Source organism: Petromyzon marinus, chromosome 30 (genome assembly GCF_048934315.1).
Source record: "Petromyzon marinus isolate PM22_M1 ecotype Great Lakes invasive population chromosome 30, UKy_Petmar_22M1.pri1.0, whole genome shotgun sequence".
NCBI classification, from domain to species: Eukaryota; Metazoa; Chordata; class Hyperoartia; order Petromyzontiformes; family Petromyzontidae; genus Petromyzon; species Petromyzon marinus.
In genome coordinates this window covers 6704236-6730826 of record NC_133696.1, presented here as the reverse complement: position 1 = coordinate 6730826, position 26591 = coordinate 6704236, and the positions used below count along the sequence as shown (strand labels likewise).

At 52.9% G+C, this 26591-nt stretch overlaps 1 protein-coding gene across 1 annotated transcript in view; it reads right to left on the bottom strand.

Moving 5' to 3' along the window:
• LOC116947521 (plexin-A2-like) overlaps positions 1-26591 on the bottom strand; it is a 300758-nt gene that overhangs the window by 256005 nt on the left and 18162 nt on the right. The window contains 4 exon segments of the mRNA XM_032963364.2: positions 13619-13804; positions 16755-17035; positions 19906-20969; positions 25879-26155. Of these exon segments, the coding sequence (XP_032819255.2) occupies positions 13619-13804; positions 16755-17035; positions 19906-20969; positions 25879-26024 (1677 nt within the window). The 5' untranslated portion in view covers positions 26025-26155.

The window sequence follows — 26591 nt, the reverse complement described above, 5'->3', positions numbered from 1 at the left end:
CCTGGATAGATGGTCTGGGGAAAGGAGCGGTAGTGTAGCGGTTAGCGCGCTGTCCTACGAACTCGGCGGACCAGGTTCGACACCGGTGACGATTGTCTGACCCGGTTCTGGGCCTACCCTAGGTCGACTCAGCGTCAAATGTGTACCTGGTGCGGTGTGCAAACGTCGCCACTAGGGGAGACAAAGGCGGCCGGGCGTGGTGCTCGCCACACACTCCCTCGTGTGCCGTGCCGGCCTTCATAGGTGCTCGCTGACAGCACTTGCCCCTACAGTCTGTTGAGTCTACAGGGGGGATCTTAGTCCGTGTGGGTGGGGAAGAGCGGGGAGTGTGCGCAGCTTTGTTACCCTCGCCAAAGTGAAACGCGTGCGCTCGCAGATGATGCCCCTTCACCTCAAGCGGCTTCCCAACGCAGTCTCCCATGCGTCTGGTTCTCTTCCCATTGTATCTCCCCCTTTGGGTGTCTCTGTGTCAACCTCTCCGTGTGTCTCCCTCCGCCGCGTGCCTCTTCATTTATAATTATATCTCTCTCAGCCACGTGTTCCTCTCTCTCTCTCTCTCTCTCCCCGTGCGCCGTCACTTCGCCGTTCTCTGGCTTGCACTCCCCAATCTCTGTCTCCTGGACTACTTTATCCCTAGACCCCCCGCCCCCGCTTACCCTACCTCTCCACCTCCCCCGCAGTTCGTGCGTTAAACCACGCTGCAGGGACGCGCGACAATCGATGCGTCCCGCCGTCGCACGATCGCGATTTGCACGCAAAGTGCAGGGAGCGGCCGGAGAATTGGATCGTTGGTCTCATTGAAGGCGGGGGCTGATGGCCGGGGGCGATTGGGAGGGTGGTGGGGGGCAGGAGGTGGGGGAGATACAATTGACTGATCCATCGGGTGCTGAAGATTAGGGTGCATTGGGTTTGGTGGGCATAGGGGGCGGGGGGGGGGGGGATCCGGGATTTGGATGCAAGGGGGATTACGGAATGTGCCCCCCCTAAATCCTACGGATAACAACGACGCAGCGAGGTGGTGCGCCCCCAGAACTTCCCGGCCGTGACTTGCAGGATGCGCGCGCACACGCACGGGTAACGGAAAAACGCCCATGTCAAGCCTGAGCTAATTTAAGGCCGATGCGAACAAGATGAGGCCCGGCACCGCTTCATACATCACTGTTATTGGTCGTGAGCGGGAATCGAGCACGTGCGGTGCGCTAACCGCTGCGCCACCGCTCCCCCCACATGCGCACGCCCGCGGGTGAAATACTTTGCGATCGGCGCGTGCTGATCCGTGGATTAACATTGATTCTCAACCTCATCGTCGCCGTCATCATCAGCCACGATCAATCCACTGCTGGATGAAGCCCTACCCCCCGAGCCGTCGGCATCGCTCGCAGTTCTGCGATGTAACGATCCACCTAGGGCCTGCACACGAGCTGATGCCATCGCTCCAATCTCTCGATGGTGGACGGGCCGCAACAATCCACGTAAGCATCTGCCCACGGGGTGACTGCAATGCCCCACCTACGTGGCGGGCGTCCTCTTGAATGCATCTCCCTCCGTTGGCTGCCACTCCGCCCTTAGTCTCAACCACGGGACAATATCATCATCAGAGGGCGCCATGGTGGCCAGATGTTATCTCTCTCGTCTGGTACGCAGGAGGTCGTGGGTTCGATACTGACCTTGACGCCTGCTGTATATTTGGAGTTTGCTTGTTCTATCTTCCCCTAGTCGCATGGATTTTTCTCCGGGTCCTCTGGGTTTTCCCTCCACATTTAGAATCAACATCACGCGTTTAGAGTATTTGGCTGCTATAGATTTCCACAGGATACGCCACTTCGTTGGGTCGCTTCTGAAAATAGCTATATAGCTTTGCAGGCCTTACCTGGTAAAATAAATTTAAAAAAGTTAATTTGATGTCTTTAACCCGCGTATTGTTCATCTTTCCGTATCTCAAACGTAATACAGTGCACGCATCAAATTCACGCGTGCGTACGAATGGATGATGTGAAAAAGAGAATGTACGAATTAGTGTTTTTTTGTCGTGGATGTCCTCGAATGGCTTCCGCGTGGCATGTCTTCCAGCCACTAGCGGCCGCTATATCCCACGCAGTGTTGTGAGAGAAAAAAACCAAAACGTCTTACCAATGGAATCGATTCATTTCAATCGAATCACGACACGGCAATCTAACGTAGTCACACAAAGGACGTCAGTCACTCGAGATCGGGCATCGCGATGGGCTCCCCGGCGTGGTTTTAAGTAACGGACAAATCAATGGTTGTGGGGTTTTTTTTAATAGACGAGCCAGAGACACGGCCGATCAAGGTGACTAAAGGTTGAACAAAGACACTGACCACATCACCTGCCCTCCACCAACAACAACATTAGGGGGTCCACGTTCCGATATTAGGAAGCCACTGGAAGCTACGCACTTTGACATCATCCCAATTGAAAACTCATTTCTTGAGAACTGCTTTTTGCGCGTTTGTTTGCTGTCCTTCCTCTCGCACACGTCCGATTAGCACGGCTGGCTACGTAAGGTGCGAAAGAGGTTCAACATCCATACATACAGGACTAGCGGAGTGGTGCAGCATCGCTGTGACAGTGCTGACGGTGGTGGTGGTGGTGCCTCCTCCCTTCGTATTTGGGAAGGGGGCAACGACTCTGCTTTACGCGTTTCGTGGTTCACTTCTAGGTGTTGATCACAGTCACTGCACACTGCCTGAGAGAGTTTTTAATTTTCCATTTGCGCATCATCACCATCACCATCAACACCACCCCCACCAAGCAAATTTTGTTCACGTTCAAAACAAAGGTTAATAGTAAACAATACATGAATACGCAATGCCATTTCATAATAATTTACAGCCCTTTGTCAATCCACTGCTGGATGATGGTCTTCTGACACCGTGCGGGAAGTTTGGGGGTTATATGACCATACTTCACCATTCTTGTCAGTGCAGGTTGGGGAAAGGGTGAGAAGCACCAGGACCGGTTCAGATATCACTCGCCACTTAATTCCGATGCAACATTCTACATATATTTTTATACGGCCCTTCTTCAGAGCACTTGCATAGAGATGACAGAGAGACAGAGTGGGCGATGAGAGTTGCATTGCACTTGTCTGCAGCATGGGGGCCTGACAAGAATTAAATATATCATGATTATTTTTTCTAAACGTCTGCCGATGAGCACTTTGTTTTAATTGGCGAATTAATAGGTGCAAAATGACCTTTGTTATCGCCAGTGAGTATCTGACAAACCTTTCAAGAATCAGAAACATGTGTTACTCCAAAATGAACTCATTTCTATATTTATATCTTAAATAATGCCAGCGCGTTTTTTTTTAATTTGGGTGTAACTAATTTTTCCAGTGAGATGCATCCCAGCCGCAATGAAACACGCGTCGTCTGGCTGAAGAAGTGGACTCCACACTCAGCTACCACTCCAGGATGCTTCTTTTGATCACCATACCAAAAGGAAACTACGAAAAAAAAGTCCTTGCTTAATGCGCGCTGTTCACACTGGAACGCGTTGTCGCTACGACGGGGGTTCTTCCATTCGGAAACGTTGTTCGCGCACCGCTATAGCGCGGGACGTGCCTGTTACAACGCGCTTTCTGAGCGGTCTGCGACGAACTACATTATTGAGCTGCGCGGCTGAGCAGTGCATTGATACAGTACGCGGAATGACGCAGCAAAGTGCCCGAGTACCCAAATTAAATCTGTCTCGCCATCTCACTGCGCGCTGTGCGTAGTACATCGTATCTTGCCAGGCGTTATCGTTACATTATTTATGGGGACATCTCCCGCGTTTAAACGAGGACTTATTTTTTTAGATGAATGGCGAGCTCAATTAAGATGAATGAGGCTCAAAGACCAAAGCATTTTTTTTTATCACAACTTACCAACCTGCCAAGCAACCGAAAAGCGATAATGGTTTTAGAATGTTTTGCTCAAAAAAGATCATCATTGTATTTCCACGCTCTAACTGCATTGAAGTCACATATTTCATAGGGCGGGGTTGGGGGGTGTGGGGGCAAAGATTGTGAGTCATTAAGGCAGCGGTGGTGAGAATCTTGCACCTTGAGACGGCTAGAAACCAGCGTCAGGGAGGCGAAACGTTATTTTCGTTTCTACTTAGCGGTCGTGGCCGCATTTTGCTTCTGCAGTTTAACGCGAGTTGGTGGCACGTGCAATTAGGCAGCGCTGTGTTCTTGAAAGTACAACGCAAGCCCCAGTGTGGAAATTGTTATCGCGGGTTTTAATACATATATTTATTTATTTTCGCAGCCACATTTTTGCAATAAATGTCCTGTCAACCATGTCAATGGTCTATGGCTAGCTAAAAAAAATGCTGTATTTTTAATGGGTTTTTTGGGGGGCCAGTGGGATTTCTTATAGACCACAATACCATTCCCTGCAGACTTGAGATGACAGCTAGCCTTCACGCAGTCAGAGATGGATTAAATTATTTTGAAAAAATAGAAAATATTTGTCCCATCATCATTCTAAATGTTTAGCCTTCTGCATTGTAAAGTGCGCTGAATCGTGAACAAAGAACAACACCGTACTATTTTCAAAATTACAATCTCTGATATTTTTGGGGGGTATTTTAGTTGAGAGCTGATGTTCGTATTTGTTATCCACTTTCGCATCAGCCTGAGCGTAAATTCAAAATTGTTAGCGTGTGGTCGGCGTCGGCTGCGATCTGTCCACCGCTGGATGAAGGCCTCCCCACGTGACTTCTCGTGGTGCCTCAATGTAACATTCCACCCGGGCCCTACGCGCGAGCTGATTTCCCCACTCCACATCCACGACGGACGTCGGGCGCATTTTACTCAATCGCCTGCCGGTCCCTCGTTTGATCTAAAACCACGGGGCCATCATCCCTCCACTGCGATGTCACAATTTAGCTCCGTAAATTAACGCGTATCTGTTTTTAATATATATTACATTTACAGGAATGTTTTTTTTCTTTTTCTGTTCAAAGAAAATGACAGCTGCTTTAAATACGCTCGTCACTTCTGTAATAGCCGTGAAAATACGACTGCATGAGAAAAAAGTTTTGCTGGCTGGCTGGAAGAACTTCACGTCCGGTGGGAGGGTGGGACGGACGGTTACACCCGAAGGACGTCTGTGCTGCTCGCTTTAACGTGAAAGCTAAATTTTGTAAAAAAAATTCTCAACAAATTTCCATCCCGATTGTTGGCGTTACGAGACAAAGAATCCGTTCTGATCTCTCGCAGGGCGGTGCGAGATCCGATCACAGCAATTTAAATATTCGTTAGAAATATTACTTTTTAAAATTATGATTATTAATTCTCGAGCGAAGCGTCAACACGGGTCTGCAAACAAGAACGCCAAATTAATATCGACCGTGGCATTTCTAGAGAAAAACAAACAAACAATAATGCCTCCAAACTTGACAGAGGGAAATGACGGCGCTTCAAATTGCCCACCAATTTATGAGCTAAATGAGATACAGCGGTAACAGCTGCTGCTACGAAAACCACGACCACAAGAAGACAGCCCAATGTACTCTCGCAAAGATCCCCATGTAGCCTTTAACAGGCTGTTGGGGCAAGTGCTAACTAGCTAACTATTTACTATTTTTTTTAGCAGGTAAGGCCCACTGAGCGATGTATCTCTTTTTTATAAGCGACCTGGCCACAACTGATCGCTCAACGAAGTGGCTTCTATTTTGATTTAAAGCTTTCGTGACTGCAGGGATTCATATTATTGGTTCTTTCGATACGTGACTTTACCGAAAGAACCAAGAATATGAAGTGGCTTCTATCACGTGGAAATGTATAGCAGTCAAATACTCTCAACGCATGATTCTCAATGCGGAATGAAAAACCGGAGGAGCCGAGCAAAAATCCACGTGACCACGAGGAGAACATCGGCGTCAGGGTCGGGGTCGAACTCACGCCCTCCTGTATACCAGGCGAGGTAGATAACATCTCGCCACCGTGGCGCCCCAGTGCTGTTAGCGAGCACCTATTAAAGTCGCCACAGCACACGAAGGGCACGGCGGGTAGCCAAGCCCCACGCCCGGCCGCCTTTGTCTCGCCAGTGGTGATGCTGATGCACACCGCACCAGGTACTAATTTGAGGCTGAGCCGATCGAGGGTAGGCCAGGAACCGGCTCAGATGTTTGCCATCTATATTGGCCGGTCATGGCCTGGCTTCATAGTACAAGCAGTCTGCTCATCACACGCTCACCAATACGCAAAGATAGAGACAAAATTCCTTCGCCATAGCCCTTCCCAGGCTGTTTTAAGTGCTGTTAGCGAGCACCTATTAAGACCTATACACACACACCAAAACATGAACACCGATGCAGACACACACACGAGTGCACCCGAATTAGATATAACATTTCTGCCACCCCCCCAACGCCCCAGGCCCCCCACCCCCCTCCTCACCCCCCCCCCCCCACCCCTGAACCAGCCTTTATCTGTCAGCCAGGGTGGCCGAGGCAATGAAGAATTTTGCCGCACGACCAATTCATGACGGCGAATGACTGCGGGCGAATTCTATTCGGCGCCTATTGATGGAGCGGCGCTCCTCCCGATGTGACGGGGGTGGCGCGGGTGATTGAGACTGATTCAGGCACCATGATGACGACTCACGGCCTCGTTTGTCAATCTATTCACAACTGGGCCGCGCGGCTGCTGTTGTTGTTGTTGCGCGGTCGTTGTTGATGATGCTGTTGCCTCCGTGCTTCTGTGCTCTGTTAAAACCGTTGCGTCTCTCGCCATCGTTGCAAGTCCAGGGTGTGAGCGCGATGAGCGTGGGTGATAAGTGTGGGCGATGGGTGTGCGTGATGAGTGTGGGTGATAAGTGTGGGCGATGGGTGTGCGTGATGAGTGTGGGTGATAGGTGTGGGCGATGGGTGTGCGTGATGAGTGTGGGTGATAAGTGTGGGTAATGGGTGTGCGTGATGAGTGTGGGTGATAAGTGTGGGCAATGGGTGTGCGTGATGAGTGTGGGTGATAAGTGTGGGCGATGGGTGTGTCTGATGAGTGTGGGTGATAAGTGTGGGCGATGGGTGTGCGTGATGAGTGTGGGTGATAGGTGTGGGCGATGGGTGTGCGTGATGAGTGTGGGTGATAAGTGTGGGCGATGGGTGTGCGTGATGAGTGTGGGTGATAAGTGTGGGCGATGGGTGTGCGTGATGAGTGTGGGTGATAAGTGTGGGTAATGGGTGTGCGTGATGAGTGTGGGTGATAAGTGTGGGCAATGGGTGTGCGTGATGAGTGTGGGTGATAAGTGTGGGCGATGGGTGTGTCTGATGAGTGTGGGTGATAAGTGTGGGCGATGGGTGTGCGTGATGAGTGTGGGTGATAAGTGTGGGCGATGGGTGTGCGTGATGAGTGTGGGTGATAAGTGTGGGCGATGGGTGTGCGTTGCCACTTCGGTTCTTGGGCAGAAGGAGCAGGGGATGGATATCTCACCGAAATGTTCGATGTCTAAACTAAAATATATATCTTTTTTTAACTACCGTATAAACTATTTTTTATTCTACCAAGTAAGGCCCACTGACCACTGAACTATATAGCTCTTTTTTTTCAGAAACGACCTGGCTATCACAATTAATAGGTCAACGGTAGTGGCTTATCATGTGGAAATATGTAGCAGCCAAATACTCTAAACGCATGTTGATTCTAAATGTGGAGGGAAAACCGTAAAGAAAGAACACGCGAACTCTAAATATACATGTGTCAGTGTCGGGATCAAACCCAACAACATCCTGTAAACCAAGCAAAGATACTCAAATTTTAAATGATGTTGATTCACTCCTCAACACACCGGTGGGCTGAAGTAGTGAACTATTTGTCCTTTGTAAACGTGACACATGTTTTTACTCTTTGGCAGTGTCGGGTGGTGGAGGGTTACGACACATTTATAAATAACGCGATCTAACCCAAAAACCTTTATTATTAATAATATTGGTCGCGAAAGCCTACGTGTTAAACCAAGCAAAGGTAGTTAAACGTCTTCCCGGGAAGTGCGACATATTATCCCCAAAGCAGCAGCTGCCTCCACAAAAAAGGCGGACAAGCTTCCGGGAAAACCAGGAGAGGTGGCAACCCCAGTTCCGAGCAGGTGACGATTCCATCTGACACACACCAGCCACAACATCCCAGACATGTGGTGGCGGATAGTCACACGATTCCATGTACGTATGTGTATTTAACGTCTTTCACACCGTACGTAGCCAACCGTGCACATCGGAGGTGCGTGGGGAAGGACGACACGGCCACCTTTGTCTCCCCCAATGCTGTTGTTCACACAGCGCTTAAGGTACTAATTGTAGGCTGTGTCGACTTAGTAGGCCCAGAACCGGTTCATATATTCACCTCTGCGTACTGGCCGTGAAAGCGAATCGAACTCGGGTAAAAATGAGTTGGTAGGGCGGTGCTCTAACCACTGCTCCCCACACCGCCGCCAAAAACAAAAACCCCCCGTAAAGCCTGAACAGACTTTTGTGGCAAGCGCTGTTAGCGAGTACACATGAAGGCTGGCATAGCACACGAAAGGCGGTGGGTGGCCAACACCACGCCCAGGCCGCCTTTGTCTCCCCGGTGGCGATATTTCCACACCGCACACAACAAAGTTCCCCCGTCTCTAACTCGACACCGTGGCCTCGTTTAAAGGGGGAGGGGCCACACACCAACTCTGGCGGTGGGGGGGGGGATGACAATGGAGTCAATGTAACCACGCCAATCCGCTGTCGTCTGTCGCGCATTCATCTCGGGCCAGATATGAACGTTTGGAGCAACGTCGCCACCGAACACTGGACCAACACTTGTTCAGATTCGACTTTGAGAAGCCCACCGACCAAGTGACCGCGCGGGGCAGAGCGAGCGGCTCGCAAATCCGAAGGTTGCGAGTTCACATCCCGATTGGGAGGGGTTGACTCAGCCCATCATCCCTTCCTCCAGGGTCGATAACAAAATCAAATGCACCGTTTTGTGCGAAAATCAACAGCGGCTGTACTATGGGGGGGGGGGGGGCGGGGGGGGGGGGGTAGGAGACTCATCCCTGCCACGGGAACGCGTAATTCCCCGCACTGGCTCAGGCCTGCAAACAGGAGATGACCACCAATGCTCCAACGCCCATCTGGGGGGGTTTAATATTCTCACGATGTGTCCCGGTGTTGGTATCTCTGGGTCGCACACCACTCGCGTGCAGCTTTTCTCTTTTCAACAACAACAAAACAAGACAAAGCGCATAGCAACTGTCTCAACTGCAGCAAAGTTTGAGAATATATTGAGCAAGAAATCGCTTCTATTAGAATGTATAAAGGGAGGGACGGGCACGGGAGGCGGGGGTTTACAGAGCCACGAGAAGGAATCGGGGTTCCGTGCCTTCCAGCACCATCCAGACGCTCCGGGGCTACCCGTCTGCCCACACACCCGCCCATCCACCCACCCATCCACACGCCTGCCCACACACCCATCCACCCGCCCATCCACACGCCTGCCAACCCAACCCACTCGCCTGCCCACACACCCATCCACCCGCCCATCCACACGCCTGCCCACGCACCCATCCACCCGCCCATCCACACGCCTGCCAACCCAACCCACTCGCCTGCCCACACACCCATCCACCCGCCCATCCACACGCCTGCCCACCCAACGCACCCGCCTGCCCACCCACCCATCCACCCGCCCGCCCGCCTGCCCTCCTCCGCGGTCAGAACCGCCTCGCTCGAGTCCAGTAGCCCGTGGCTAAAAACGGCGCACTCAATGCCACAGCAATTTAGCGCGGAGGAGCTGAGACAAGACGCTCCAGCGGTCCGGCTGGAAGGGTACTATCGACTTCTTCGCTTCTCGCGAGCGACAGGGAACAACGTGTAAATCAAGAAATAAACTGACACAGCGGAAAGGCCAGCGCTGTGCCAGCCTCGTGGTGATTTCAAAGCTTCCTGCGGCTGATTGCCGCGGGAAGCTTTCGTTTAACGTCGTGAGTGCCGATGGGGGTTGGGGGGTAGCACCATAATAATAATAGTAACGGCGACAACGACGATGGTGATGGACGAATGAGTGAACGGGAAATGTAAAGGGGCAGCCCTGCAATTGTTTAATCGCGGCACTGCCGGCGCAAGGGGGGGGGGGTATTTGGCCTACTCTTCCGCGCACGGCCGGACGTCTTGGAAGACGTGGAAGTTACCCACTCTTTACCCCACCGCACATGAGCCGCCGAGCCGGGAGAGGGCATCGAACCGGTAACCCTCTGGATTGCAAGTTCGCGGTGGGTGCTGCTCACCGTTAGACCGCAGCAAAATCGCAATGAACAAGCAGGCAGATAATTTTAGATCGCTTCTCACATCCACGTCCCTTCGACAGCACCCATCGTAGATAACAATTCACAGTCCTTAATCAATCCGCTGCCGCTATGAGTGCCTCTGCCGCTCCACGTCAATCGTTGGGGGCTTTATTGACCATACTTCACCGCGCTAGTCAATGGGGGTTTGGCGACGAGGGCCACCCGAACATAACCCGCCACAGGCGTTAGCCGTGGCAGGGAGACGAATTCCTGTGTTCGTAAGCAGCAGTGCAGCGCTAACCACCGCGCCACCACTCCACGGTCCAGCAGACGTTGCGTGTTGGAAACGCGGTGGAAATGTGGACGCCTCCGCGAATCCAAGCCCGGCGCCCGTCGCGGCTCGAGGAGGGAGGACAAAACCCGCGGTTGTAACGAGCGAATCGGTGATGAACCCGGAGCGTGTAATTTCCCATTAGAGGTGGTACGCGTCTTGTGAGCTCCTCCGAACGCCAAGCCCAGCAGATGCCGCGTGCCGTTCACATTTTACGAATTTAGACGACGGGGAAACAGTGGCATGGATCGAGCCAACGGCGCTCAACCAAAATGTTCCAGCTGATGATGACGACGATGATAATGATGACGATGATGATGACGAAGATTACTCAAGGTTTTTTTCGGTAAAGTCACGTGACTTTACCGAAAAAAAACAATGAGTAATTTATGCAGTCACGAAAGCTTTAATTCTTTATTGATGACGAAGATGTTGATGACGACCACGATGATGACGATGTTGATGACAATGACGATGGTGATGACGACGACGACGATAATGATGTTGACAATGATTATGATGATGACGATGATGATGATAGATAGACAATGCGTGCACACGGAACTGCGACGCGGGAGTTCCGAATTTTGTATGTCGCCAGCTTCGAAAAGATAAAGGTTCAATATCTCATACTGCGGGGGGGGGGGGGTTGTCGTTATATGCTCGTTGAGAGCGTCAGCAGTCACCACGAGTCGTCGCGTTTCCCACGCACCTCTTACCCGCGCTCGAGTGGTTGACGGTGGCTACAAAGATTTATTATCGATTTCCATTTTGCTTATATTTTTAGTAAATAATTGCAGCCAGTGCGGGAGATCAAAGGCTGCTCATAGCTATTCGCCACTTCGTACCTATTTTACTATTTTTTTTATTTTACTAATTAAGGCCCACTGAGCTAGTATAGCTATTTTTTTCAGAAGCGACCTGGCCACAAATAATAGCGCAAAGACGTGGCCTATGTGGGAACGTATCGCAGCCAAACACTCTAAACGCATGCTGATTCTAAATTCGGTGGGAGAAACTGGAGGACCCGGAGAAAAATCCACGTGACCACGAGCAGAGAGAAACACAAACTCCAAATATCGAGGCGTCAGGGTCTGGATCGAACCCACGCCCTCCTGTATTCCAGGCGAGGTAGTTAACATCTCGCCACCGTGTCCCCCAGTGCAGTGGCAGGACCCTCCTGGAAAGAGTCCCGTGACTCAGTGCCGCTCTCCTGGATAAATAAAGAATTCACTTCTGGCGGAGGACAAATTTCAAGCCGGTCCATCATCTCATAGTCGTAACTTTTACAGCCACGTCTGCATTAACAATGTGCGTGTATGTTGAAATTCTTTCGCACCGTACGTAGCCAACCGCGCTAATCGGAGGTGCGGGAGAAAGGACAACAAAGTAAACACAAAAAAATCCGTCCTAAATAAATGAGTTTTCAATCGAGATGATTTAAAAGTGCACAGCTCCAGTGGCTTCCGAATATCGGAAGGAAGAGAACGTTCTAGACGGCCGCAGAAGCGCGTCTGAAAGCACCGCGCGACGCTGCGACCGTCTTTGTTCGATGGCTTGCCAAAGGCTGCTGCTGCTGCGGCCTGCGAGGATGATCGGAGTTTGCGTGATGATGGTTTATGCTCCTTGACGAGATCAGCGAGGTCTTGTGGTTCATTTGTGGCAAGCACTTTGTGTGTCGTGAGTGAGACCCTATATCGTATTCGTTCAGCAACCGGAAGCCAATGCAGCTCAGCAAGCACTGGACGGACATGGTCGGATCTTGCAATACCCATAACGACACGTGGTAGTAGTAGTAGTAGTAATAATAGTGATTTAAAAGAAGGATGTAACAAAAAAGTTCTCAGTTGTCGCCTTTCATCCTTGAGGTTTCTTTTTGAAGGCACAAGGCAGAGAGTTAACCAGCGGCGCGAGGCCGTGTAAGAAATGAAGGCTGTGGCCTCGGCCACGTGGTTCGAACAAAACAACAGCTAAAAATCCCCTTCACGCATGCTTGGGATTTGAATTTGCTGTCTGCAGCCTCACTCCGACACAAATTGGCAGGTTTTAAGGGCAAGTCGGCGCAAATAGGTCACCCGCGAGCCCCAAAGCTGGTACGATGGTGTGAGAGAGTGTGTGAGTGTGTGTGTGTGTGCTCTCGTTTCTTTTGTTTTGCGGTTTTATTGCTTATTTTATTTCTTTATTATTTTCTCTCTCTCTCTCTCTCGCTCGCCCTCAGTCTTGGCGGAACGGCTCCCATCGCTCCGAGCTGCTAATGCCGCCCGGTCGCTCCGCAGCACCAGCGACAGAGGAGGAGAGGCCGCCCGACCGCCCGCGAGTGGCGGCGATTCGCGATGAAGTTTTGGATGACGATGCGCGATTAAGAGGTTGCGCTCGCTTTTGCGGGACAGACGGCGCTCGGTGACTTCGCTATCGCGTTGAACAAGAGAGGAGCATTCGTGGTCAACCGTCTGTCGCTCGCCTCGCTGGCTCGCAGCTGGTGGTGGTGTTTTGGTTTTGTGCTTTTTCTGACGGAACGGCTGCGATTCATTTGCCGTCATTTGATCGTTTCTCACGACCTATGGCGAAGTGGTAACGTGGTGACGTGGTGCCGTGGTTACGTGCTAACGTGGTGAAGCGGTGACGTGGTGACACGCTGACGCGATGCCACGGTAACGTGGTGATCCAGTGACGTGGTAACACAGTGCTGTGGTAATGTGGTGACACAGTGGCTTGGTGACGTGGTGACGTGGTTACGTGCTAACGTGGTGAAGCGGTGACGTGGTGACACGGTGACGCGATGCCACGGTAACGTGTGACATGGTGCTGTGGTAATGCGGTGACGTGGTCACGTGGTTGAAGAGGTCACGTGCCAACTGTGGTCACGCGGCAACGAGGTGACTTGGCGACGCGTCAACGTGGTGACACTGATATCGAGACGCGGTGACACCGTGCCACGGTTCCGGCGGCGACGTTGTCAACGAGGCGACGTTGCCAACACGCGATGTGTTGGGGTCGACGCGGCCACGAGGCGCTCACCTTCTTGAGGCTGCCCCCGGCGGTGCCGGCGAACACCACGGTGTGGTTGCCGTGCACGTAGGAGATGACCGACGTCATGCCGTCACCGGGCTCAGCCGCGAGGAGCGGGACCCCCTCGATGCGCGAGAGACCCCCCAGGGGCTGGTTCGTGTCCAGGCCACAGAAGTCCTCCTCGATCTTCACCGGCTGCGGATGACCGTGGTTGGTTGGTGGTGGTGGTGGTGGTTGTTGTTGTTGGTGGTGGTGGAGGCGGTGTCAAGAGATAGTGGTGGTGGTTATGGTACAAATGGTCGTGGTGGTTTTTGGGGTGAAGATGGTGCAAGTGGTGGTGGTTGGTGTTGGTGGTGGAGGCGGTGTCAGAGATAGTGGTGGTGTTAGAGGTTACGATGTTGATGGTGAAATGGGTGGTGGAGGTGATGGGAAATGTTGTGGTGGTGGTGGCAGTGATGGTGATAATGATGTTGGCCATGTTGGTGGTAATGGTATGGGTGGTAGTAGTCGCGGTGGTGGTTGTGATGATCACGGTGGTGATGTTAGTGTTAGTGGTGGTATTTGTGGCGGTGGCAATGGTAGCAGTGGTAGGTAGTGGTGGTGGTATTGTTGTTGGCAGTGGTGATGTTGGTAGTGGAGATTGTGGTGACAAGGTACCAGGGAGCAGATTGGACAAGGGACATGGAGGATAAACTTGGAGCTACAGAGATGTATAAGCACATGATAATCTACACCGTGAGTGGTCAACATTAATCACCAGCCAAGCTGCCTTTTGGCTCGTAATAGAAGCGAAGTAATTCATTAATTCACGAAATATATATTTTATTCGTTAAATTACACGTAAAGATAAATTAGTACAGCATGCTAGGTGGCGATTAATGTCTACGCATATTTAATTAACATTCGTTAATATATTCCTCCAGCTTTGAAAAATTCCTCTTTTCATTGCCTCGTAAATGGTAAACATTCTCCTGGTAGTGTACACAGTTTATTCATTTACACAGGGAAGCCTCACTGAGTTTCAGAATGATTTTTGTAATGAGGGTCCCGCTACATTAGGATGCTCGGCCAATTCCTTTCTCAAAAGAACGAGTGAAACCGGAGTACCTGGAGAAAATCCACCACACACACACAGGGAGATACACAATCACCAGTTAGACACCCACTTACTGTTAAGCCAAAACCTCGCGGCCCTGTGAAGGTACACAAATCTGCTCGTGATCCACCAACTCCCCACCGCCACCACCAGCACCACCGGAGCGCGTGCCAGAGTGGACCTCTAAGCTCGATTGTGCAACACACGGACACCCCGCCCAGATCAGCTGCACCATTCCCTCGGACTCATCCCTCCCTCCCTCCACCCCTCCCCGTGTCATCAATTGATTGACTGAATATAAAATAAAATAAAGCGTCTCTTTACTTTACATTTTTTTATTTGTATTTACTACTTACCTTTCTTACGCTATTCGTTGCGCACGGCCGCACTTTATTTTGCGCGCGGTTGCAATTTACTTTGCTCGGTCGGTGTTAGCCGCTGAGGTCGTGACGGGTTTCTCTTTAATTCTCCTGTTGCTACGTGCCCGCCCCCCCCCCCCCCCACACCGATGCACTACTTTATTGAGGGCGATATTGGAACCTAAAAAATAGATCGATCGATCGATTGATTGATGCCCCCACCTGCCAACGTCTTACGACCAACGCTCAAGTCAGGGGAAATATTCATGGGAGCAGCTCGTGGCCTCGTTTTTCCATTTTAAATCACGTTTGCTCCCGCACAGTAGGCCCATTGGCTCAAAATGCAAAGCGGCCAGCAACAATCGTCACTCTTGATGTGTTCCTTGAATTGAGCAAAGCTATAAGAGATGGAAAGGGAGCCACCCCTGCTGCTCAGGTAACCCCATCCACTGCTCAGGTAGCCCCGCCCACTGCCCGGGTAACCCCGCCCACTATTCAGGTACTAGCCCCGCTAACTACTCAGGAAGTCCCGCCCACTACTCAGGTAGCCCCGCCCGCCGCCCAGGTAACCCCGCCCACTATTCAGGTACTAGCCCCGCTAACTACTCAGGAAGTCCCGCCCACTACTCAGGTAGCCCCGCCCACTGCCCAGGTAGCTTCGCAATTTTTGCCCGAGTTGATCTTGAAGCCAAATGGGCAAATAATAATTCAAGTCTGTAAATGTCGAGGGTCCACAACAGAAATATTCGTAAATATTCGTACAGAATGGAAAACAAATACATTTAAATGTTTTGCATATGCAATTAGCATATTTTCGCGTTGTTAAATCGAGCCAGATGGGCATTAGACTGCTAGTATGGGTAAGATTATACTCGAGCATGTGTTTCCCCCACAATAATTAAGTAATTTGCGAGTCATTTTCATGAATTGGCAAATTGGGACCGTGTCCTTTACACTTTTGCTAATAACGCCACTGGGTCGATTAACATCCAGGAGAGAGGAGTAGAAGCAGTAAAACATCACGCGATCTCCGGTTATCCTCGCAGCGGCTTTTTGGCTACCCATCGGACACTGCATCGCGCTTTCAGATGCGTTTCTGCGGCCGTCTGGAACGCTCTTCCTTCCAATATTAGGAAGCCACTGGGAGCAAGGCATTTTTAAATCATCTCGATTGAAAACTCATTTATTCAGGACGGCTTTTTTGCGTTTACTTTGTTGTCCTTCCCCCACACCTCCGATAAGCGCGGTTGGCCACAAATGGTGCGAAAGGAGTTCAACATACATACGTACAGCGGTACCACTGCTAAAACCATAAACTATTTAAAATATACACTTTTTTTATTTTACCAGGTAATGTCCACTGAGTTGTATAGTATTTCTTTTTCAGATGCGACCTGGCCACAAATTCTGGTCGAATTAAGTGGCTTATCACGTGGAAATGTTTTGCAGCCAAATACTCTAAACGCGCGTTTCTAAATGTGGAGGGAAAAACCGGAGGACCCTGAGAAAAATCTACGCGACCACGGGGAGAAAAGCACACAAACTCCAAACACACAGGCGTCAGGGTCCGGATCGAACCCACGACTTCCTCCATACCAGTCGAGGCCGTTAATATCTCGCCACAGTGGCCATAAAACGCCACCACAGCCACCACCACCACCTCCAGCGCGTGCCACGCGGCAAGACTTACCGCGTACCAGCAAGGTATGTCCTTCTTGATATGCCAGCCCAGCTCGAGGCGACCCTGCCCCAGGTAGCAGTCCCGGATGCGCTCGCGGATCCTGCGGTTGACGTCGCGCAGCGGGAAGGCGCAGAGCGCCGTGTCGCCCGGCGGGCTCGCCCGGTCTCGCCGGTCACGCGAGAACACGGCGAGCGCCACGTCCTCGGTCACGGCGAGGCCCAGCGACGCCGCCAGCCCGGCCCCCGGCGGCGCGGTGAAGGCCGCCTCCAGCAAAGTGTACTCCACACCGTCTGCGCAGGCGGGGGTGCAGGGGAGGGGAATCGTGGGGAGGGCAGCACGTGGTTGAGTGACGGTGGCAGCGGCGGTAAGTAGGGAGCAGCAGCAGCAGCGGCGGTAGTGGCAGCGAGAAGTCGCGGCAGCAAAAGTAGCAGGAGCATTCGCAGGGTCAGTAGTAGCAGTAGTGGCAGCAAGAGGTCGCGGCAGCAATAGTAGCGGCAGTAATAGTAGCAGCAGTAGTAGCACGAGCAATAGCAGGGTAAGTAGTAGCAGTAGTAGGAGAAGTAGGAGTAGTGGCAGCAAGAAGTCGCGGCAGCAATAGTAGCAGCAGTAGTAGCACGAGCAGTAGCAGGGTCAGTAGTAGCAGTAGTAGGAGCAGTAGCAGTAGTAGCAGAAATAATCCGAGGCAGGAGGAGTAACAGCAGTAGTAGCAGCAGCAATAATAGCAGGAGCAGCAGCAGTAGTGGCAGCAAGAAGTCGTGGCAGCAGCAGTAATAGGAGCAGTAGTGACAACAGCAATAGTAGCAGCAGTAGCAGGATTCGTGGCAACAGTCGCTTCACACGTAGCAGCAAGTGATAGCAGCAGTAACAGTAAGAGCAGCAGCAGCAGTGACAGCAGTAGTGACAGCAGGAGTATCTGCAGTAGTAGCACCAGTAGTTGTAGCAGCAGCAGCAGCAATCGTATCACACATCGCACAGATGCTTAGCTCAGGAAGGAAAAAAAAACATCCCAGGAGGTCCCGAGATGTCAGGAGGTCCAGCCCGCGTCTGCTTCTAATTTAAATAACAAGTGGCCGTTGCTTTAAAAAAAAAACGAATGTCTGTCTCCGACAAGAGATTGCATGGCCTCGTTAATACAGGATTTGCCGTTCCGTTAAATCGTGAGATCTTAATTGCAAGGCACAGTGAAAGCCTCGGAGAGCTGATGAGATCGGCACATTCCGAGTGAGACTCCTGCATTTAGTATTTTTGAACAGCAGATGAAGGCGCAGCCCCTGCAATTGCTCGCTCTCGCCAATGTGCTTCTACTACAGAGGTCGTGGTGGGCAGAGGTCGGGGTGGGCAGAGGCCTCGGGTGGGTGGAGGGATGGATTCAAGAAAGTGGAGCCATTTCTTTAACTGCGTATTGGTGTGCCGAGACTAAATTATATATCTGACATGGGAGCATGTAATCGGGTAGAGCTGCCAGTCAGCTCGAGAACCAAAAGCAAGAATAATAAAAAAAACGAATTCCCATCAAACCCAGGACACGGTGCAAAATCGCTATCCTGTGCCATCGAGTTCCATCTCTCTTCCAACGTCCCCCGCCCAAAGCTCCCCTTCCCTTCTCACTCCACCGACCACGGCACACCGCCACCGCGTCCTAAGGAGCTTCGTCTAACAACCTGTCCACCGCCCCACGAAGCGACACCGTCCTGGCCGAGCGGCGTTTTTCTCTGCAGCTGCACCGGCAGCAGCGCGTCTGGGACCCCCTCGCCCACTGCACGCACATGCAGCGGTAGCAGCAGCAGTAGCAGCTGCCACCGAGAAAATCCATCTTCAAGAAGTAGCTCCATGCTGTCACCCGCCAAGGCTCTCGCCCGTTCAGGCCCTCATCTCTCCAGGCTTGGGAGGGGGGCTTTAAAATCTGGCTCCGTGCGTCCGAGTCGTCGATCGTACATTGCGTCCGATTCGCGAAATATGCACGCATGCATTGTAAATCGCGTTTTAAACGATGGACCATATCGTAGACCACTGTGGTCTGTGCTCCTTCGACAGAGGAGGAGAAAGAGGAATAGCAAGAAGACGTGAACTCTCTCTGCTGAAGCCCTCTCGTCGTGGCCAACAGCAGCTGTGGCAGCGGGGCCTCGACATCGGCATTCATCTCGCTGCGCATAAACCGCCAAGGCTTTAAACTATTTAGTTTTATTTTAACAGCTATATATAGTTATTTTCAGAAGTGACCTGGCCACAAATTATAGCTCAGCGAAGTGGCTTATCACGTTGAAATTTATAGCAGCCAAAAACGCACGCTGAAGAAATATCCACGCGACCACGGGGAGAGAGAACACGAAAACTCCAAATATTTAGCAGGCGTCAGTGTCGGGATCAAACTCACGACCTCCTGCATACCAGGCCGAGGGAGAAAACCATATCGCTATCGCGGCGCTCCCTCTCACCATGTATCGCTGCCTTAATTCGCAACGAGCAAGGGATGGGAATTGTGAACGCAGCGGTGGCGGGGTGTTGTCTCCCTCACCTGTTCTGCGAGAGGTCGTAGTATCGACCCCGACCCTGACGCCTGTATATGTGGGGTTTGCGTGCCTCTCTCCCCTAGGTCGCGTGGATTTTCCTCTGGGTCCTCCGGTTTTCCCCTCCACATTTAGAATCAACATCACGCGTTTGGAGTATTTGGCTGCTATACATTATTACGTGATAAGGCACTTCGCTGAGCTATCATTTGTGGGCAGGTCGCTATGTGGGCCTTACCTGGTAACATAAAAATAACGTTTTTTTTTTTTTTACGCAGAGTTACACAACCACATGCGATCCCAAAGACGCCTTCTTTGGCGTCCGATGATTCGACTTCGTCAGAAATGTCACCGTTGCATCAGCGACCGATCTCCCAGCGAGCGGGAGCTCGGCTCGATGGAGACGGCCGTGTCACTTCTCTGGACGCGTCGGCCCCCGTCTTTGATGCGCAAACTCCAGCAAAAAAAAAAAACCCCGGGCACTTCAGTCGGCGGTCGACGTTCGCAGGTGACCGCGACGCTCAAGCGATTGACACTGCAGCGTGGCAGCGAGAGCAGTTCACGCGAACGCTGTCGCAGCGACGTTACAAGTGTGGCCTCGGACTCACGCGTGGCGGACAAAATGAATTAATGAACGAACGAGGGAACGTTACCCTTGACGCAGGCGACGGGCAGCTCCACGTAGGAGTAGAAGTGAGTGTCGCCCTCGCACAGGCGCACGATCTTGGAGGCGAAGTGCGACCTCCGCTCGGCGTCGCTCGACAGCTTCCTCGTGTCGGGCTGCACCGTGAGGAAGTAGACGAAGCCGCCGCTCTGAAAGCCGTAAACGTAGTAGATGTCGAAGCCCGGGAATGACGACAGCGTGTCCGAGGGGATCTTGAGCTGCGACGACACGAACTCGTCGTGGTAGACGTAGCCGAACATGTCCGCGTCCTCCGCGTCCCTCTTGAGCGTGCGGCTCGACAGCGTCGGGAAGTAGTCCACCTTGCCACCCACGGGGGTGCCCACGAACAGCACGCTCTCGCCGCTCGACTCGTCCTGCCGCGGCCGCTGCTCCGACCCTTCCTGCTGCTGCTGCTGCGCGACCGTCGTCGATCCGACGTTTGACGCGTCCGACGGAAACGGCGGCCGCGGCGTCGCGCGCGTCAAATCGTCCTCCGATGCCGCCGCCGCCGCCGCCACCGCAGCCGCAGCCGCCGCGCGATCATCCGGCACCGCGCCACCACCGTCCTCGCCCACCGTCCGCCCCCCTCCTCCTCCTCCTCCTCCCCCAGCAGCATCGCCGCCTCCGCCGCCGCCGCCGCTGCCGCGCCGCGGCACGACGAAGCCGAACATCGAGGCGCTGTCGTTGACGCTCGACAGGTAATGCTCGGAGCGGTGCATGGGCTCGCCGAGCTTGAAGAGGTCGTCGGGCTTGAGCAGCTGGCACACGCCCTGGTAGACGCTGCCGCACGCCAGCAGTCGGTCGCCCGCGTAGTCGAGGAGCAGCAGCTTGTTGACGTTGTCGGTGGGCGCCGGCTCGCGCCTGCACGCCTCCACCATCGGCGGCGGGTAGCAGTCGCGGTTGTCGCGCGCGGGGCCCGTCTCGTGCGCGCGGCCCAGCCGCAGGTCGGCCGCCAGGCGGTACACGCGGTTCACGCCGCCCACGTACACGGCGCCCGTGCGCTCGTGCACCGCCAGGTGGTTCAGAGGCCACGCGGGGTTTTCCGACGGGAATCTGTCGGGCGCGAGGCGAGAGAGTCAGCGAGGCGCACGCGCGCGCGGCCATCGACACCGGTGACGATTGCGTGCGTCGGTCATGGGCCCTAGCCCCTAGGCCGACTCAGCTTCAAATGAATGGCTGGTACGGTGCGTGGAAACATCGCCACTGGGGAGGCAAAGGCGGCCGGGCGTGAGTGTTCACCACCCACCCCCTCGTGTGCCGTGCCGGCCTTCATGGGTTCTCGCAAACAGCACTTGCCCCAACGGTCTGTTGAGGATATACGGGGGATCTTTGTCTTTGGTTTGTGTGAGTTGATCTTGGGGAGCCCCAGAACCAGTTCAGATAATCGTCACTGGCGTTGGTGGCTGTGAGCGGGAATCGAAATCGGGTCACAGCGCGCTAAGCGCGACTTAAATGTTGCTGCTGGGGGCTGCTGCGAGGTGGCCTCAAATGAGTACCAACAGCAGAGTGTAAACATCATTACCACTGGGGTGACAAAGGCGTCCGGGCGTGGTCCTGGCCAAACCACCCTACTCAGCCACCTTGTCGCCGCTCATAGCTGCTCGCTAAACAGAACTTGCCCCCAACAGCCTGTGTGGGCTACACGGGGAATCTTTGTCTTTGGGTAGACGCAAAAAAACAGGAACTCGAATCCTGGATCTCGGCTCTGCTGTGACCTCTGAGCCCCGCGGTCACTCTCCACTCACATTACGCGTTTGGAGACGCGCGCGTGAGAATTGTTTGCAATGTATGTTCATCGTATGCAAATGTTATGCATGTCACCTACCGGCTAATGAAGCACGCGAGACAGAACGAGAATGGGGCACGTGGTGGGGTTTACGCAGACGAACGGGTGCAACGAAACGATAGACAAGGCGAAGTGATTTGAAGCTTTCGTGACTGCAGGAATTACTCTTTGGTTCTTTCGGTAAAGTCACGTAGAAATAAAATAATAATAGAGTACGACGTTTCGATTGCAACACAAGCAACCGTCATCAGGTAGAAATAAATTTGAGAGAGAGACAAAACACAGACACGGAGACACACAGACAGTGTTGTGTGTCTCTCTCTGTGTCTCTGTGTTGTCTCTCTCTGTGTGTCTATGTTGTGTGTCTCTCTCTTTGTGTGTCTCTGTGTTGTCTTACTCTGTCTCTGTGTCTTTGTGTTGTGTGTCTCTTTCTGTGTGTCTATGTCGTGTGTGTCTCTCTCTCTGTGTCTCTGTATTGTCTCTCTCTGTGTGTCTAAGTTGTGTGTCTCTCTCTGTGTCTATGTTGTGTGTCGCTCTCTGTGTGTCTCTGTGTTGTCTCTCTCTGTGTCTCTGTGTTGTGTGTGTCTCTCTCTGTGTGTCTCTGTGTTGTCTCTCTCTTTCTGTGTCTATGTTGTGTGTCTCTCTCTGTGTCTCTGTGTTGTCTCTCTCTCTCTCTGTGTCTATGTTGTGTGTCTCTCTCTCTGTGTGTCTCTGTGTTGTCTCTCTCTGTGTGTCTATGTTGTGTGTCTCTCTCTGTGTGTCTATGTTGTGTGTCTCTCTCTGTGTGTCTCTGTGTTGTCTCTCTCTGTGTGTCTATGTTGTGTGTCTCTCTCTGTGTGTCTCTGTGTTGTCTCTCTCTCTGTGTCTATGTTGTGTGTCCCTCTCTGTGTGTCTATGTTGTGTGTCTCTCTCTCTCTGTGTCTCTGTGTTGTCTCTCTCTGTGTCTCTGTGTTGTGTGTCTCTCTCTGTGTCTCTGTGTTGTCTCTCTCTGTGTGTCTATGTTGTGTGTCTGTCTCTGTGTGTCTCTGTGTTGTCTCTCTCTGTGTCTCTATGTTGTGTGTCTCTCGCTCTGTGTGTCTCTGTGTTGTGTCTCTCTCTGTGTCTCTGTGTTGTGTGTCTCTCTCTGTGTGTCTCTGTGTTGTCTCTCTCTGTGTGTCTATGTTGTGTGTCTCTCTCTGTGTGTCTATGTTGTGTGTCTCTCTCTGTGTGTCTCTGTGTTGTCTCTCTCTGTGTGTCTATGTTGTGTGTCTCTCTCTGTGTGTCTCTGTGTTGTCTCTCTCTGTGTGTCTATGTTGTGTGTCTCTCTCTGTGTGTCTCTGTGTTGTCTCTCTCTGTGTGTCTATGTTGTGTGTCTCTCTCTGTGTGTCTCTGTGTTGTCTCTCTCTGTGTGTCTATGTTGTGTCTCTCTCTCTGTGTGTCTCTGTGTTGTCTCTGTCTGCTTGTGTCTATGTTGTGTGTCTCTCTCTGTGTGTCTATGTTGTGTCTTTCTCTCTGTGTCTCTGTGTTGTCTCTCTCTGCTTGTGTGTCTGTCTGTGTGTCTATGTTGTGTGTCTCTGTGTTGTCTCTCTCTGCTTGTGTGTCTGTCTGTGTGTCTATGTTGTGTGTCTCTCTCTGTGTCTCTGTGTTGTCTCTCTCTGCTTGTGTGTCTGTCTGTGTGTCTATGTTGTGTCTCTCTCTCTGTGTCTCTGTGTTGTCTCTCTCTGCTTGTGTGTCTGTCTGTGTGTCTATGTTGTGTCTCTCTCTCTGTGTCTCTGTGTTGTCTCTCTCTGCTTGTGTGTCTGTCTGTGTGTCTATGTTGTGTGTCTCTCTCTGTGTCTCTGTGTTGTCTCTCTCTGTGTGTCTATGTTGTGTGTCTCTCTCTGTGTGTCTCTCTCTGCTTGTGTGTCTGTCTGTGTGTCTATGTTGTGTGTCTCTCTCTGTGTCTCTGTGTTGTCTCTCTCTGCTTGTGTGTCTGTCTGTGTGTCTCCGTGTCTGTGTTTTCACTCTCTCTCTCAAATTTAGTTCTACCTGATGACGGTTGCTTGTGTTGCAATCGAAACGTCGTACTCTATTATTTAATTCATTTTATTTCTACGTGACTTTACTGAAAGAACCAAAGAGTCAGACGAAGTGATCATCGTATAGAACGGTGAACGTTACTCAGCATCACGGTGTGGACTGTCGCGCGATCACTTTTTTAACAAAATTAACCCCCCCCCCCCCTTAATTCGATCTGGGTTAAAATGCCGCGGTGGGGGTTGGAGCGGTGGCGCAGCGGTTAGCGCGCTGCGCTTAGAACCCGGTGACCGAGTCTTGTTGCCGGCCACGGCAAAGCGAGTGATGTCAATGAGCCGCTCGTGAGCGACGCAGCGCAAGCCCTGACTCCACCAACGCGCGCTGGACCCACGTGGTGAAGTATGGTCAGACAAACCCCCGTGACCAACGCTGCGCGGTTGGATGGGGGGGGGGGGAGGCCTTCGTCCATTTCAGCGGATGAAACCGACGGTTGTACATTTCCCTATCATTGTTTGCATCGTCATCCATGTCAGCGGCCATGGTCCATCTACTGCCGGACCGAGGCCTCCCCACCAGCCTCCCCTAAAACAAACAAAATTCGATTGTTGATTCGACGCCTGCAAAACCGCGGGTCACGATCGCATCGTTGAATCGGCCGACCGAGAGGAGTCGCGAGATCGCTCCGCATCTCCGGCACACAATCACGCGATCGAACGTATCCACATTCCAGGGGGGGGGGGTGGGGGGGGAGGCACAGACGACTCGTCACTGATCGTACGCGACGCCGTTGTGTTCGCGCGCGCACGGCTGCGCGTCGACGACGTTTCAAAGCCCGGCGTTTCTCGCGAGCGTCCGCGCGCGCGCTTCACCGCGAGCAAAGTGAACGGTCTCCGCAGCGCGAGCGAGCGGGCGAGATTAACAGATTTGTAAAAAAAAAAAAAAGCGTGCTTTTTTGAGAAGTTGCAGAGTTTTAACAGCGCGTGCTCCGACTTTTTATCGTCCGACGCTCTCTCGCTCTCCTCCCGCTCACTTCTCAAAGCGTCGCAATGTCTCTTGCCAATTCTCGCCCGGAGAGGCCGTGACAAACATTCCCATCTCGGTTTAGCGTTTCGTCCGTAATGACGCGTTTCTTCGAGTTGATGCACGTGCAGTTATTTCTGCACCGGTGGAGCTGTGATGTGTGTGGGCGATTTGAGAGATTCGCTTTGAAAAACGCGATAACAGAAAAAAAACGATGACTGATGATGATGATGATTGTGCTGGTAGTGGTGGTGGTGGGAGTGGTAGTGTAGCGCTTAGTTCACTGCACTACGAACTCGGCCACCCGAGTTCGATTCCCCGCTCATGGCCAACACGAGTAGCGATTATTTGAACCGTTCCTGGGCCTCCCCTAGGTCAACTCAGTCTCAAATTAGTGCCTGGTACGGTGTGTAAACAACGCCACTGGGGAGGCAAAGGCGGCCGGGCGTGGTGCTGGCCACCCACCCCCACGTGTGCTGTGCCGGGCCCCGCTCTTGCCCCAACGGCCTTTGAAGGCTACACGGGGGGGATCTTTGTCTTTGGCGGTGGTGGCACGAACGCACCGTGCACGAGCGTCCACGCAACGCGGCGTTGCAATTTCGTGGCCTAAGTCGCGGAGAGAGAGAATCCATTCGGTGGAGCGGTGACGCTGCCTAGCACCAGCACCATTCATCGCTTGTCGTGCAGAGGTCCGCGGTTCTAATTCCACTCGCTCGGCTGGGTGGGTGAGTGGCTGGTTGGGTGGGTGGGTGGCTGTTTGGGTTTGTGGCTGGTTGGGTGGATGGGTGGCTGGTTGGGTGGATGGGTGGCTGGTTGGGTGGGTGGGTGGCTGGTTGGGTGGCTGGTTGGCTGGATGGGTGGCTGGTTGGGTGGTTGGGTGGGTGGCTGCTTGGGTGGGTGGCTGGTTTATGTGGATGGGTGGCTGGGTGAGTGGGTGACTGGTTGGGTGGGTGGGTGAGTGGCTGGTTGGGTGGGTGAGTGGCTGGTTGGGTGGATGGGTGGCTGGTTGGGTGGGTGGCTGCTTGGGTGGGTGGCTGGTTGGGTGGTTGGGTGGCTGGTTGGGTGGGTGGGTGGCTGGTTGGGTGGGTGGGTGGCTGATTGGGTGGTTGGGTGGCTGGTTGGGTGGGTGCGTGGCTGGGTGGCTGGGTAGGGGTCTCTCACCTGTGAATGTGTCGCTCGGCGTGCACGCTCACGAGACAAGCGAGCACGGCGAGGGCCACTCCAGTCAGGCGTCCTCCGCTCACTGCCGTCTTTGTTGTCCATCGGTGACGCTGCTGCTGCTGCTGTTGTCGCGTTCTCCACCGCATCCTGGAGCAGCTGATGCCCCGCCTTGCTCCAGCTCTTCCTTTGCCTTGCCCTGCCGCGTCCGCCTTGCCCCAGCCACAACGCTGGGCGTGAGGTCAGGTGAGGTGTCCCTGTGGTTCAACCCTGATGGTGTCTGGGTAGATAGGACAGAGAGAGAGGGGCAGAGAGGCAGAGAGGGAAGGGTGTTGGGCGGGGTTTCGGTTAGGGTCGGTGGTACTTTGTCAATCCACTGCTGGATGAAAGGCTACCCCATGCCGTGTCGGTGATAGGTGTTGTTTGACCACACCTCGTCGCACTGATCCGTGCGGGTTGCTGAAGGGTGGGGAATACGCGGGTTCGGTTCGGATATCGCTCACCGCTGGTGTTACCCACGTCCCGAATTCTAATTCGGTCCGCCGGGTTCATAGGGCAGTGCTCTAACTACTGTGCCACCGCTCCACCCCCCTCCCCCCCCCCACATGAATTTAAGTGAAAGCAAAACCGATGCGTGATGATAAACTTGCAGCACAAATCACCCGTAATGCGCCCGGTCTCAAAAGCTAAGCAGCTCTTATGCATAAAAGAGGTTG